Source organism: Melanerpes formicivorus, unplaced genomic scaffold, assembly GCF_026170545.1.
Source record: "Melanerpes formicivorus ecotype bairdi unplaced genomic scaffold, bMelFor1.0.p_v2 SCAF_72, whole genome shotgun sequence".
NCBI lineage: Eukaryota > Metazoa > Chordata > Aves > Piciformes > Picidae > Melanerpes > Melanerpes formicivorus.
In genome coordinates this window covers 1,032,753-1,045,939 of record NW_027142424.1, presented here as the reverse complement: position 1 = coordinate 1,045,939, position 13,187 = coordinate 1,032,753, and the positions used below count along the sequence as shown (strand labels likewise).

At 54.0% G+C, this 13,187-nt stretch overlaps 2 protein-coding genes across 4 annotated transcripts in view; one reads left to right on the top strand and one right to left on the bottom strand.

Moving 5' to 3' along the window:
- Positions 1 to 3,173, top strand: part of ACACB (acetyl-CoA carboxylase beta) — a 43,763-nt gene extending 40,590 nt beyond the window's left edge. For both annotated transcript variants that reach the window (XM_068163332.1, XM_068163333.1), the window contains 2 exons: positions 789 to 925; positions 1,814 to 3,173. In XM_068163332.1, coding sequence (XP_068019433.1) covers positions 789 to 925; positions 1,814 to 1,946 — 270 coding nt within the window. In that variant the 3' untranslated portion in view covers positions 1,947 to 3,173. The remainder of the gene's footprint in view (positions 1 to 788; positions 926 to 1,813) is intronic.
- A 2,434-nt stretch (positions 3,174 to 5,607) lies between these two features.
- FOXN4 (forkhead box N4) overlaps positions 5,608 to 13,187 on the bottom strand; it is a 24,125-nt gene continuing 16,545 nt past the window's right edge. The window contains exons 3-9 of one of the 2 annotated variants that reach the window (XM_068163268.1): positions 13,181 to 13,187; positions 12,970 to 13,083; positions 12,213 to 12,340; positions 10,601 to 10,697; positions 10,300 to 10,507; positions 8,801 to 9,178; positions 5,608 to 7,688 (exon numbers count right to left, since the gene is read on the bottom strand). The exon at positions 13,181 to 13,187 is cut by the window's right edge and continues 109 nt beyond it. In XM_068163268.1, the coding sequence (XP_068019369.1) occupies positions 7,441 to 7,688; positions 8,801 to 9,178; positions 10,300 to 10,507; positions 10,601 to 10,697; positions 12,213 to 12,340; positions 12,970 to 13,083; positions 13,181 to 13,187 (1,180 nt within the window). In that variant the 3' untranslated portion in view covers positions 5,608 to 7,440. Of the gene's footprint in view, positions 7,689 to 8,800; positions 9,179 to 10,299; positions 10,508 to 10,600; positions 10,698 to 12,212; positions 12,341 to 12,969; positions 13,087 to 13,180 lie in introns of both variants that reach the window. The other variant, XM_068163270.1, reaches the window with a different exon arrangement.

Genomic DNA, 13,187 nt, shown 5'->3' with positions numbered 1-13,187 from the left:
TCCCACGGCCCTGCATGTCCCGAGGGCTCTCACCATCCCATCGCTTGGTGGCTCCATTGGTGCTTCCCTGAGGGTTTGAACCTGTGCTGGGAAGAACCATCCTGCAGCCTGTGCCAGGGTGGGTGGCTGAGCAGCTCTGAGGCAGGGGCTGTCTCAAGTTCAGTATCACAGTACAGCCAAGGTTGGAAGAGACCTCGAGGATCATCGAGTCCAACCTGTCACCACAGACCCATGACTAAACCATGGCACCAAGTGCCACATCCAATCACCCCCTGAACACCTCCAGGGATGGGGACTCCACCACCTCCCTGGGCAGCACATTCCAATGACTAATGACTCTCTCTGGGAAGAACTTTCTCCTCACCTCCAGCCTAAACTTCCCCTGGAGCAGCTTGAGACTGTGTCCTCTTGCTCTGGTGCTGCTTGCCTGGGACCAGTTGAGTGACCTTAGCTGGATGCTGGTGCTCAGTGGCAGCAAGGTGGCCCCCAGATAAACATTTTCTACCATCAGATGGGGCTCCCTAGGTCAGAAGTGAGTCTTGAGGTCCTTGCTTTCGGGCTGCCCTCATGGGGAGTGAGGACACAGCAAGGAAATGTGGTTTCCCTTAGCTTCTGGCATTTCAAACACCTCATGAAGGTCTCCTGAGTTTCAGTTTCCAGGCAGAACCTTTCTCCTGGTGGCTGAGGAGGACAATCCTGGTTTGGTCACAGTGGGGTGGGGAAAATTTGAGGCCACAGCAGAAAAGGAAACCTGCAGAACCCACTGCCCATGGTGCTTCTCTCCCCAGGGCTACCTCTGGGATAACAACCAGGTGGTGGTGGAGTGGCTGGAGAAGCACATGCAAGAGGAGGATGGCACCCAGTCGGCCATCCGGGAGAACATCAAGTACCTGAGGCGTGACTACCTGCTCAAGCACATCCGGAGGTGAGTGCCCGTGGGAGATGGGATCCACAGGGTCACACTCCCAACTGCTTTGGGGACAGTGGGTGGTGGAGATGAAGCAGTCCTCCCTTCAGCCTCCAAGTTCGTTCGTTGTACAGTATCACCAAGGCTGGAAGAGACCTCAAAGATCATCGAGCCCAACCTGTCACCACAGACCTCATGACTAGACCATGGCACCAAGTGCCAAAGGGAGGACACTGCTGCCAAGAGAGAACCACCCTGCACTGGTTAGGCCACACCTCGAGTCCTGTGTCCAGTTCTGGGCCCCTCAGTTTAGGAAGGAGGTTGACTTGCTGGAATGAGTCCAGAGAAGAGCAACAAAGTTGGTGAGGGGTTTGGAACACAAGCCCTATGAGGAAAGACTGAGGGAGCTGGGGCTGCTCAGCCTGCAGAAGAGGAGACTCAGGGGTGACCTTATCACTCTCTACAACTACCTGAAGGGAGGTTGTAGACAGGCAGAGGTTGGTCTCTTCTCCCAGGCAGCCAGCACCAGAACAAGAGGACACAGTCTCAGGCTGCGCCAGGGGAGGTTCAGGTTGGATGTTAGGAAGAAGTTCTATACAGAAAGAGTGATTGGCTATTGGAATGGGCTGCCCGGGGAGGTGGTGGAGTCACCATCACTGGAGGTGTTCAGGAGGAGACTTGATGGGGTGCTTGGTGCCTTGGGTTAGCTGTTTGGGTGGGTTGGATTGGTTGATGGGTTGGACACGATGATCTTGAAGGTCTCTTCCGACCTGGTTTGGTTTATTCTAATAAAGTTTATTCTATGAAAGCACTGCAGGCTTGAACTCACGACCTTCCCATTAAGGGTCTTATGTGCTACCAACTGAGCCCTCGTTCATTGACTGCCCTCTCCCATCTGCCCTGCAGCTTGCTCCAAGCCAACCCCGAGGTGGCCGTGGACTGCATCGTCCAGATGGCTCAGCACATCAGCGGCGCGCAGAAGGCCCGGGTGGCTCATCTCCTGACAACAGTGGATGAGGATGATGATGACCCATCTTGAGCTGGTGGTGTGCAGAGGGATCACCACGGGGTAGGAGGGACACCAGGACATGCTGCTGCTCAGGGGCCAGCCCTCACCTCCTCACCTGGCTCCTCAGCCTTGGACCTTTACTCGTGTGCCTAAACCAAGGATGCCAGCGCTGGTAACTGAAGCCATGAAGATGGCCTTGCCATCCTTCCAGAGCTGCCTCTGGTGCTGAAGGTGTGCACCAGAAAATAAACCTGTCCCAAGCCAAGTCTGGAGCCTGGACCTGCTGCAGAAGTTGGTTTAAAAAAAGCTTCTTTGACTCTGTTTGAGTTGCAGTCCGTGGCCTCACTCTTTAAAACAGGCACCAAGGTCAAGCAGGTCTCATGAGGCTGGATGGAGCTGGAAGTACAAACCGACTGACCCAGGCACCACGGGGGAGCAGGATAAAGGAGGAGGTCTCCTGGCCATGTTGAGGCTGACCAGGCACAAGCAGGAGGAAATCTAAGCCCTGTTTAGCAGCAGCCTCAAACTGATGTCTTGTAATAAACTCAGGAGCTGTGAGGAGCAATTTGTCTCACCCTTCCTCTGGCTGGGCAGCAGGCTGCAGGTGTAGCCCGGAAAAGGCATCAGCAAGCCATGCTGGGAGCTGTGGCAGTGGCATCAATGGATCCACCACGGGTTTGACTGAGCCAGCTGTTCCTCTTGCTCATCTCCTGTCCTTCCTGGCTCCTGCCACAGCTCCTCTGGGTGTTTTCAGCCTGTGGCTCCTGTGAAGGACAGAGAGGAGGGAGGACATGGCTCCAGGAGCTCCAGTGACCTGCTGCCTTTGCTGAGGAATAGGAGCCAGGGCGAGCTCTCCATCTGCTTGGACCCACATTTTGTTTCTGGATGGACATTAATCAGCTTGGTTCATGGAGGGGAAATTTGAGTGGGTGCCTTCCAGTGCTGCTGGCTGGGTCACTTTGCCATGGATGGTTTAGCTTTGGCTCCCAAAGGAGGGGACAGCATGGGGATGGAAAGTGGACACCTGCTTCATGTACAGTTCTGGTATCATGGTGGTGAGAAGGTGTTGGACACCTTGGTCATGTCTAGCCTTGGGGGTCCCACCAGGGTCTGCAGGGAGGCCTCCCTGTCCCAGGGGTGGGGTGGGAAGGGCCTGCTGAGATGCTTGCTAGTGTGAGAGGTGTCACTGCTCTGTGTCAGGGAAGGGGCTGCTGATGCTCACCCCCCAGGAGCCAAATAAAGTCAGCGTGGTTCTCAGGGGAGCTTCCTGGCCTCTCCTCCTGTGTCCTTGTGTGACTCTGGTGGATCTGAGCAGGGCTTGATGCCTCTACTGCTGTCAAGCCCCCTGCCTGCACGTGGACACTGCTTCAGGGCAGCACCTGTCAACTGCTGGCCCTAAAGCAGAGCTCTGCTGTGCTCTCAGCTACAAGAACAGGCTGAGTGGAGGCAGAGTTGCTACAGTAAATAGCTGTGAACTCCTCTTCTCCTGGAAGGTAGCCTCAGGCTGGACACAGACTATGCCCAATGAAGCCTGAGGGAAGCTGCTCAGTTAGAGGTAAGCCCTTGCTGCCATTTGGGTGCTACAAATGATTTGTGGATGGATGAGATGCTCTTGTCTTGGTGGGGACATGGCTAAGATTCAGGAGAAGAGCCTGCTCCTCAGTGTGCTTGGACACTGCAGCTGGAGTCAAAGATCACAGAATTCCAGCATGGGGGGGAGGTTGGAAAGGACCTCTGGAGATCATCCAGTCCAGCCCCTTTGCTCAAGCAGGGGCACCCACAGCAGCTTGCCCAGGAGCACAATGCACCAGGAGGCTTTGGAAGCTCTGCAGAGAAGGAGATCTCTGGGCAGCCTGCTCCAGGGCTCCAGCAGCCTCACAACAAAGATGTTTCTCCTCCTGTCACTGGACACCACTGACAACTGTCAGACCCCAGCCTCTTGCCTCCCACCCTTTAGCTCTTGCTGAGCATTGAGAAGATGCCCTCTCAGGCTGCCCTTCTTGAGGCTCAACAGCCCCAGGGCTCTCAGCCTTTCCTCCTCACAGAGATGCTCCAGGCCCCTCAGCATCTTTGTATCTTCCACTGGACTCCCTCCAGTAGTTCCCTGTCTCTCTTGGACTGTGGAGCCCAGAACTGCACCCAATACTCCAACTGTGGCCTTTCTAGGGCAGAGAAGAGGGAGAGGAGAACCTCCCTTGCCCTTCTGAATGCTCTCCAGGAGCCCATTTGCCCTCTTGTGGCCAAGAGCACATTGTGTGAGCTTTGTCCATTTGTCACCATCCATCAGTTTCACAAAAGAGTTTCCTCACTGGGCTGGATCCTCCAGTAGCTGATGCCTTGGGATCAGAGTTTAATCATAGAATCAGTCAGGGTTGGAAGGGACCACAAGGATCAGCTAGTTCCAACCCCCCTGCCATGGGCAGGGACACCCCACACTAGATCAGGCTGGCCAGAGCCTCAGCCAGCCTGGGCTTAAACACCTCCAGGGATGGGGCTTCAACCACCTCCCTGGACAACCCATTCCAGGGCTTCACCACTCTCCTGGGGAAGAACTTCCTCCTCACCTCCAGCCTGAATCTCCCCACCTCCAGCTTCATTCCATTCCCCCTAGTCCTATCACTGCCTGAGATCCTGAGCAGTCCCTCCCCAGCCTTCCTGTAGCCCCCTTCAGATACTGGAAGGCCACAATGAGGTCACCTCAGAGCCTTCTCTTCTCCAGACTGAACAGCCCCAGGCAGCAGAGCAGCCAGGACAGAGCAGCCAGGACAGAGCAGCACATCTGGGAGGAGCCAGGCTGGGTGCTAAGAAATATTTATTTAACAAAAGCTGAAGCCATCAGAGCTGACACCAGTGCCAGCACACCACTTGTCAGCACACCAGCATCAAGCACACCAGTGCCAGCACACCAGCATCAAGCACATTTGTTCTTGGACAATAAATTATGAGGTGGAGCCCCATGCCCTTGGGGAAGGGGTTCCTGTGGACATACAAAGTGGGGAAGACACAGGCAGGGACAGTTTCTGGCCCCCACCTTCACACCAGTGATTTACTTATTGGCAGATGTCCCCACTGAGGTGGATCTGGCACCCTCTGGGTTTGGAGGGTAGAGACCAGCGTGGGAGAGAGGAGCCTGTGAGCACCTGGAGTGGGAAGTGCCAGACTGGGAGCTGTGGTTAATGCACAGGAAGAGGGAAAACATGAGAGAGAAACATTTTTACTTCATGGTCTCAGAGGTATAAGTAAACTAAGACTAAATTCCAATTGAGAGGTTGCTCCTTCAGTCTTGAGGTGGTTGCTCTTTCAGTCTTGAGGTGCTTGCTTCTTCAGTCATCTTGAGGTGGTTGCTCCTTCAGTCTTGAGGTGGTTGCTCCTTCAATCATCTTGGGGTGGTTGCTCCTTCAGTCATCTTGAGGTGCTTGCTCTTTCAGTCTTGAGGTGCCTGCTCCCTCCCTCTTCAGGTGCCTGCTCCCTCCCATCTTTAGGTGCTTGCTCCCTCCCATCTTCAGGTGCCTGCTCCCTCCCATCTTCAGGTGCCTGCTCCCTCCCATCTTTAGGTGCTTGCTCCCTCCCATCTTCAGGTGCTTGCTCCCTCCATCTTCAGGTGCTTGCTCCCTCCCATCTTCAGGTGCTTGCTCCCTCCATCTTCAGGTGCTTGCTCCCTCCCATCTTCAGGTGCTTGCTCCCTCTCATCTTTAGGTGCCTGCTCCCTCCCATCTTCAGGTGCTTGCTCCCTCCCATCTTTAGGTGCTTGCTCCCTCCCATCTTCAGGTGCCTGCTCCCTCCATCTTCAGGTGCCTGCTCCCTCCATCTTCAGGTGCTTGCTCCCTCTCATCTTCAGGTGCCTGCTCCCTCCCACCTTCAGGTGCCTGCTCCCTAGCTCTACAGCTATTTCAGCATCACCAAGTACAAAGCAGGGCTTGGGAATGCCAAGAGCCCTGTTGGGATCCTCTTGACTTGGTTAGTAAAGAAGGAAAGCTGATCATGACTCATTCTGCAACAGTCCCACTATTCAGTCTCTGCCTTGTGTTTAACCCACCCCCCACTCCCCCCAAGGAGTTTCACAGTATCAAAAGTGCTGCTTTGAGGGCAATGGAGTGTCAGGTGGGTGATGCAGGTGGTGGCCTGGTGGCTGGTGAATAATTTATGTGGGTGTAAAGCAGGTTCCCTGCAGCACCTTCAGCTCAGGTTACAGAATTCCTCTCCACAACAATAAATATAAATAAATGTACACACAGTAACACTGCCTCTAGCACACAGACAGACAGACAGACAGAAGCACCAGACACAGGGCTAGAAACACCTCTAAGCTGCTTTAAAATCCTACAAAACAACAGGCAGAATTCCTAAACTCTTCTAGCCAGTTCAGTCAGTGGAACCACTTCCCCCCCACAAGGGTCAGGACTTTGTTCTCAATCCCAGCTCTCTGCTCTGGGTTGGATTTTTCCTGTTCAGTGGTTTCTGTTGGGTTTTGTTTCCCCTCCCCCCCTTTATTCTTACCTCAGAACAATAAATTAACAAGAGTTACTTCAGGGTTAGTGGTGCCAGTGTCTCCAGAAGCCACCTTCAGTGGCAGCAGTTAGTTGGCAACTGAAGAAAGACAGACAGACAGACACAGAAGGTCCATGATCAACCATTTGGGGGCTCCAGCTGGATGCTGAGCAGCCTGGTTGGGTTGTGTTGGCTTCTGTGTAGGTGGTGACCAAGCAGCATCCCCATGAAAGCCCAGATCACAGTGCTAAATATTTACCTAAACTGGATTATTTGTACCTCAGTTAACCTCTAGTGGAAGTTGCTGCTGAGGGAAGCCTTCCAGATCCTCCTCAGTTAAGCTCTAGTGGAAGTTGCTGCTGAGGGAAGCCTTCCAGATCCTTCTCAGTTAAGCTCTAGTGGAAGTGGCTGCTGAGGGAAGCCTTCCAGATCCTTCTCAGTTAAGCTCTAGTGGAAGTTGCTGCTGAGGGAAGCCTTCCAGATTCTTCTCAGTTAGGCTCTAGTGGAAGTTGCTGCTGAGGAAAGCCTTTCAGATCCTTCTCAGTTAAGCTCTAGTGAAGTTGCTGCTGAGGGAAGCCTTTCAGATCCTCCTCAGTTAAGCTCTAGTGAAGCTGCTGCTGAGGGAAGCCTTCCAGATCCTCCTCAGTTAAGCTCTAGTGAAGTTGCTGCTGAGGGAAGCCTTTCAGATCCTTCTCAGTTAAGCTCTAGTGGAAGTTGCTGCTGAGGGAAGCCTTCCAGATCCTCCTCAGTTAAGCTCTAGTGAAGTTGCTGCTGAGGGAAGCCTTCCAGATCCTTCTCAGACCTCACCAGTCCTGCACACAAAGCATCCATGCCCCTTCCTCAGTCTTGCCATGGGTAAAAGTGGTTCTTCTCACCACAGTTTGATTTCTTTTTGGCATCAACGTGCTGGGTCCCAGGCAGCAGCCACCAGGTTCCAGGCCTCTGCGGGAGGAGCTCTTTGCTTGCTTTCAGGCTGGACTTCAACCCTTGGGAGAACCTGGCCCTTGAGTCAGGGGTCCAGGGAAGGGTGCAAAGCTCAGAGCAGAGCAATGGGTTTGTTGCCTTGGTTCATGTACTGAGCTGCTGCCACGTTGTCCAGTGTTGTGTAGGTGGTGTACAGGCCAGTGACCTGCAGGTCTGAGAAGGAGTGGTCGCTGCCACTGGAGACAGGCGTCAGGCCAGGGGTGCCCAGGTCACAGTCTGAGAGGTGGAGTGGGGAGTTGCTGAAGGCCCCCAGGGTATCCAGGCTGAAGCTGTCATCTTTCATTTCCTCCCATATGTTACCTGTAAAAGGTACAACTCTGGTCACAGCAGAACGTCCAACCCCCCCAAGGCATGCTGTGCGGGGCTCAGGCCGGCACTGAAGGGCTGAGGACCAGGGCTCCTGGAGGGTGGGAAGAGGACACAGTCCCAGACTGCACCAGGGGAGGTTCAGGCTGGAGGTTAGGAAGAACTTCCCAGCAAGAGAGATTGGCATTGGAGTGTGCTGCCCAGGGAGGTGGTGGAGTCACCATCACTGGAGGTGTTTAGGAAGAGCCTGGCTGAGGCACTTGGTGCCATGGGTTAGTTGATGAGATGGTGTTGGGTGAGAGGTTGGACTGGATGATCTCTGAGGTCTTTCCCAACCTGGTTTATTCTATTCTATTCTATTCTATTCTATTCTATTCTATTCTATTCTATTCTATTCTACTCTACTCTACTCTACTCTATCCTAATGCAAAGGAGTGTCTGTTCCCACCAGATTCTCTGTTCCAGTAGGAGTTCAGCCCTCTCTGGGCAGCAGAGAATCCCAGAATGGTTTGGGTTGGAAGGGACCTTAAAGATTATCTAGTTCCAATTCCCCTGCCATGGGCAGGGACACCTTCCACTAGCCCAGCTTGCTCAAGGCCTTGTCCAACCTGGCCTTGAACACCTCCAGGGAGGGGACATCCACAGCCTCCCTGGGCATCTATCTACCACGTGCTACCCAGGAACCCAGGGACTACATTAGGCACCACCAAGAGCCAGGGAAGTTCTCCTTTTACAGAAGGGGAAACCAAGGCAGGAGTAGATCTGTGGTTTCCCATGGGCAGACAGATGTGGTGTCCCAGAGTCAGCTGGTTGGACACCTCAGCCTGCATCTACTGCAGTGCCTGCCCCATCATGGTGATTTGCTGTCCCATCTGCCCTGCAGGGCAGAAATGCACCAAGGAAGAGCAGGGAATGGGTTTGGTCAGAAGAGGCCTTTTAGGATCATCAAGTCCAAGCATTAATGCAGAGGGCAGCACCCAACACAAGTGTTTCCCTCAGTTGCATCCCACCCCAGAGCATCCTGCTGAGCACCCTGGTTAGGTACTCAGTGACTGCACCACCCCATCAGGCACGCCCTCCCCTCCCCCAGCCTCCTTCCCCTGTACCTTGCAACGCAAAATCCATAATGCTTGGGTCGAGGGCATCCACCTCTGCGTTGATGTCTGCTGTCACGTTGAGGAACTCTGCACGGCCCAGGGGGTGGTGGGGCAGAGGGCTGTGGCTCATGTCAGGTAGGGTATGGAGAGGAGGAGTCTGTGCCGGCGCGGGTGAGTCCGGGGCGATGCGAGCCTGGGGCTGAAGCTGGTGGTGCAGGGGGAGGGGCTGCAGCGAGAGCGTCATGATGGGCTGGGGCTGCAGCTGCGACATGGAGATTCGGCCCTGGCCTCCTGCCAGGTGGCTCAGGGTGGGGACCTCGGGCTCTGCCTGTTTGCTGGGCCGCCTGCAGCTCTCGGGTCTGTCAGTGATCAGCTTGTCCAGCTCCTCTGCGCCAGCCAGACCCGTTCCCAAGGAAGAAAAGAGAGAGTTTGACTCATTTGGGCCCTTGGCAGGGCCCGGCCAAGGCATGGCACAAGTGAGGATGGCCACGGGCTCTTGCCATAAAACTGAGCAGTGGCTGTCACCATACCAGGTGCAGACAGGAGGCAGACAAGTGCCACCTGCTTTACCCTCCTCACCCTCCATGGCTACCCCTGATGGAGCTAAAGAAATGATCCCATAGAAACATGGAACTGTTCAGTTTGGAAGAGACCTTTAAGACCATTCAGTCCAATCACTAACCCAGCACTGCCAGGTCACCACTCAACTTCAGCACCACATCTCCACAGCTTTCACAGAATCACAGAGTGTCAGGGGCTGGAAGGGACTTCCACAGATCATCCAGTCCAACCCCCCTGCCACAGCAGGAGCACCTAGAGCAGGTCACCCAGGAACACATCCAGGTGGGCTTTGAATATCTCCAGAGAGGGAGACTCCACAACCCCCCTGGGCAGCTTGTTCCAGTGCCCCATCACCCTCACAGAGTTATTGGCCATTGGAGTGGGCTGCCCAGGGAGGTGGTGGAGTCACCATCCCTGGAGGTGTTTAGGAAGAGACTGGATGGGGAGCTTGGTGCCATGGTTTAGTTGATTACATGGTGGTGGGTGATAGGTTGGACTGGATGATCTCAAAGGTCTTTTCCAACCTGGTCTATTCTATTCTATGCTATGCTATGCTATGCTATTCTATTCTATCCCATCCCATCCCATCCCGTCCCATCCCATTCCATTCCTGATGTGGCCTCACTAGGGCAGAGTAGAGGGGGAGGAGAACCTCCTTCAGCCTGGTGGCCACACTCTTTCTCGTGCCCAGCAAGATCCCATTGACTTTCTTGGCCATGAAGGCACATTGCTGGCTCATGGGCAGCATCTTGTTCCTCAGCACTCCCAGGTCTTTCTCTGCAGAGCTGCTTTCTAACAGGTCACCCCCTTGCCCATACTGGTGCAGAGGTTTCTTCCTCCCCAGGGGCAGGACCCCACTAATCAATGAAGGTCGATGCCATCCTCTCCAAACCGCCCTTCCCACCCTCACCTCGCTGGCACACACCAGAACCCAATATAAGCCCTACCTGGGTTAGCCATGCTCCTGTGAATGGCAGCCAAGTCCTTCCTCTTCCACTTCTGCATCTCCTCCTCCATCTTCTCAATCTTGGCAGGGTTGAGGGCCCAGAGGCAGCCTTTGCGAGAGGTGCCGCTCAGCTTGTTCTCCACCTTCTCGAAGCACTTGTTCAGGGAGAGGTTGTGGCGCACGGAGTTCTTCCACCCATCAGGGGCTGTCTGGAGGGTGCAGAAGGATGAAAGGAGAGTGAAATAAGCCCTGAAGAAAGGGGTTTGTGGTGCCCTGCTTGCACCTTTCAGGGGCTGGAGTACCTTGAAGTAGGGGAAGTGCTCCTTCATGAAGCTGTAGATCTCACTGACTGGGAGGCTGCCTGTCTTGCTGTTCTTCAGAGCCATGGCAATCAAACAGCTGCAGGGCAGAGAAGGAGGAGAAATAACAGCACACTGCACATGTGTGGCCACCAGGCCTTCTTCTGCCCAGCCCTGCTGCCCCTCAGGGGCAGCTTCCACAGAACTCAGGGAGGTCATTCTGCCCCTGTGCACAGCACTGGTTAGGCCACACCTTGAGTCCTGTGTCCAGTTCTGGGCTCCTCAGGTTAGGAAAGATGTTGAGATGCTGGAAGGTGTCCAGAGAAGGGCAACAAAGCTGGGGAGGGGTCTGGAGCACAGCCCTGTGAGGAGAGGCTGAGGGAGCTGGGGTTGCTTAGCCTGGAGAAGAGGAGGCTCAGAGGAGACCTTCTTGCTCTCTTCAACTCCCTGAAGGGAGGCTGTAGCCAGGTGGGGGTTGGTCTCTTCTCCCAGGCATCCAGCACCAGAACAAGAGTACACAGTCTCAAGCTGTGCCAGGGGTGATTTAGGCTGGAGGTTAGGAAGAAATTCTACACAGAGAGAGTGATTGGCCATTGGGATGTGCTGCCCAGGGAGCTGGTGGAGTCACCATCACTGCAGGTGTTTAGGAGGAGCTTGGATGAGGCACTTGGTGCCATGGTTTAGTTGATTAGATGGTGTTGGGGGATAGGTTGGACTGGATGATCTCAAAGGTCTCTTTCAACCTGGTCTATTCTATTCTATTCTATTCTATTCTATTCTATTCTATTCTATTCCATTCCATTCCATTCCATTCCATTCCATTCCATTCCATTCCATTCCATTCCATTCCGTATGTTCCTTCTGAAGGAACCAAGCACTCTTGTGCTATTCTCAGCACAAGGACCTGGGCCTGCTGGAGTGAGTTCAGAGGAGGCCACAACAATGGCCACAGAATCATAGAATTGTTTGGGTTGGGAAAGCTCTTCAAGATCACTGAGTCCAACCAGCAACCCAACACCACCCTGGTCACCGAAGCATGTCCCAAAGTGCCACTGCCACATGTTTCTCAAACACCTCCAGGGACAGTGACTTCACCACCTCCCTGGGCAGCTTGTTCCAGTGCCAATGATCTGAGTGCTGGAAGCCCTCTGCTGTGAGGCCAGGCTGAGAGAGTTGGGGTTGTTCAGCTTGGAGAAGAGAAGGCTCCAGGGAGGCCTTCTGGTGACCTTTCAGTACTTAAAGAAGCTGAGCAGAAAGCTGGGGACAGGCTTTTGAGCAGAGCCTGTTGTGACAAGGCAAGGGGTGATGGTTTAAACTAAAAGAGGGAAATTCAGACTGGAGAGAAGGAAGAGATTTTGTATTCTGAGGCTGGTGAGACACTGGCCCAAGTTGCCCAGAAAGGTGGTGGGTGATGCTCCATCCCTGGAACCATTCCAGGTCAGGTTGTTTGGGGCTTGGAGCAACCTGCTCTAGTGGGGGGATGTTCCTGCTGACTGCAAAGGGGCTGAGAGAGATGAAGTTTAAAGGTCTCTTCCCACCCAAAATCTTCTCTGGTTCTGTGTTAGAGTCACCCAATGCAGGCTGTAGGCCACACACTGTTCCCCTCTCTGCTCACCTGTAGGAATAGATGGGTTTGGGGTAGTGCTTTGGATGCAGCTCTTGGGCAGAGTGAGGAGCCAGGCGTGGCTGGGAATAGTGAGGCTGAGTCCCATAGGATGGGTTGTAGATTGCTGCTGGGTTACACTGTGTGCAGAGGGGAAAGAAGGAGAAGTCAGATGCAAAATGTCCACAGGTGTGTGGATTTAGGAGTGTTTTGTTGTTTTGTCTAAAAGGGTTCTAGAGGTGACAATGACAGGGACTGCAGGACAGGGTTCTAGGGTTGATCATGGCAGGACTGCAGGAGAGGGTCCTGGGGTTGATCATGACAAGGACTGCAGGAGAGGGTCCTGGGGTTGATCATCACAAGGACTTCAGGGCAGGGTTCTGGGGATGATCATGGCAGGGACTGCAGGACAGGGTTCTAGGGTTGATCATGGCAGGACTGCAGGAGAGGGTCCTGGGGTTGATCATGACAAGGACTGCAGGAGAGGGTCCTGGGGTTGATCATCACAAGGACTTCAGGGCAGGGTTCTGGGGATGATCATGGCAGGGACTGCAGGACAGGGTTCTAGGGTTGATCATGGCAGGGACTGCAGGAGAGGGTTCTGGGGATGATCATGACAAGGACTGCAGGAGAGGGTCCTGGGGTTGATCATGACAAGGGCTGCAGGAGAGGGTCCTGGGGTTGATCATCACAAGGACTTCAGGGCAGGGTTCTGGGGATGATCATGGCAAGGACTTGAAGACAGAGACTGCAAGCAAATCAAAAGTACCTGTGGTGAGTTCTGTGCTAGAGCAAACACTTGCTGTGAGTGAGGAGGAGGAAAGAGCTGTTGCTGTGTTTGCAAACCAGGAGATGGCTGCCCACCTACAGCATACTGGCTCATCTGCTGAGATAAAGACAACAGACTTGTCAGTCTTGAAATCACCAACATCTTTTTCCTAAGAGGTGCTGTAATAGGCCACCAAGGTCCCTGCTCTTACATTTGAT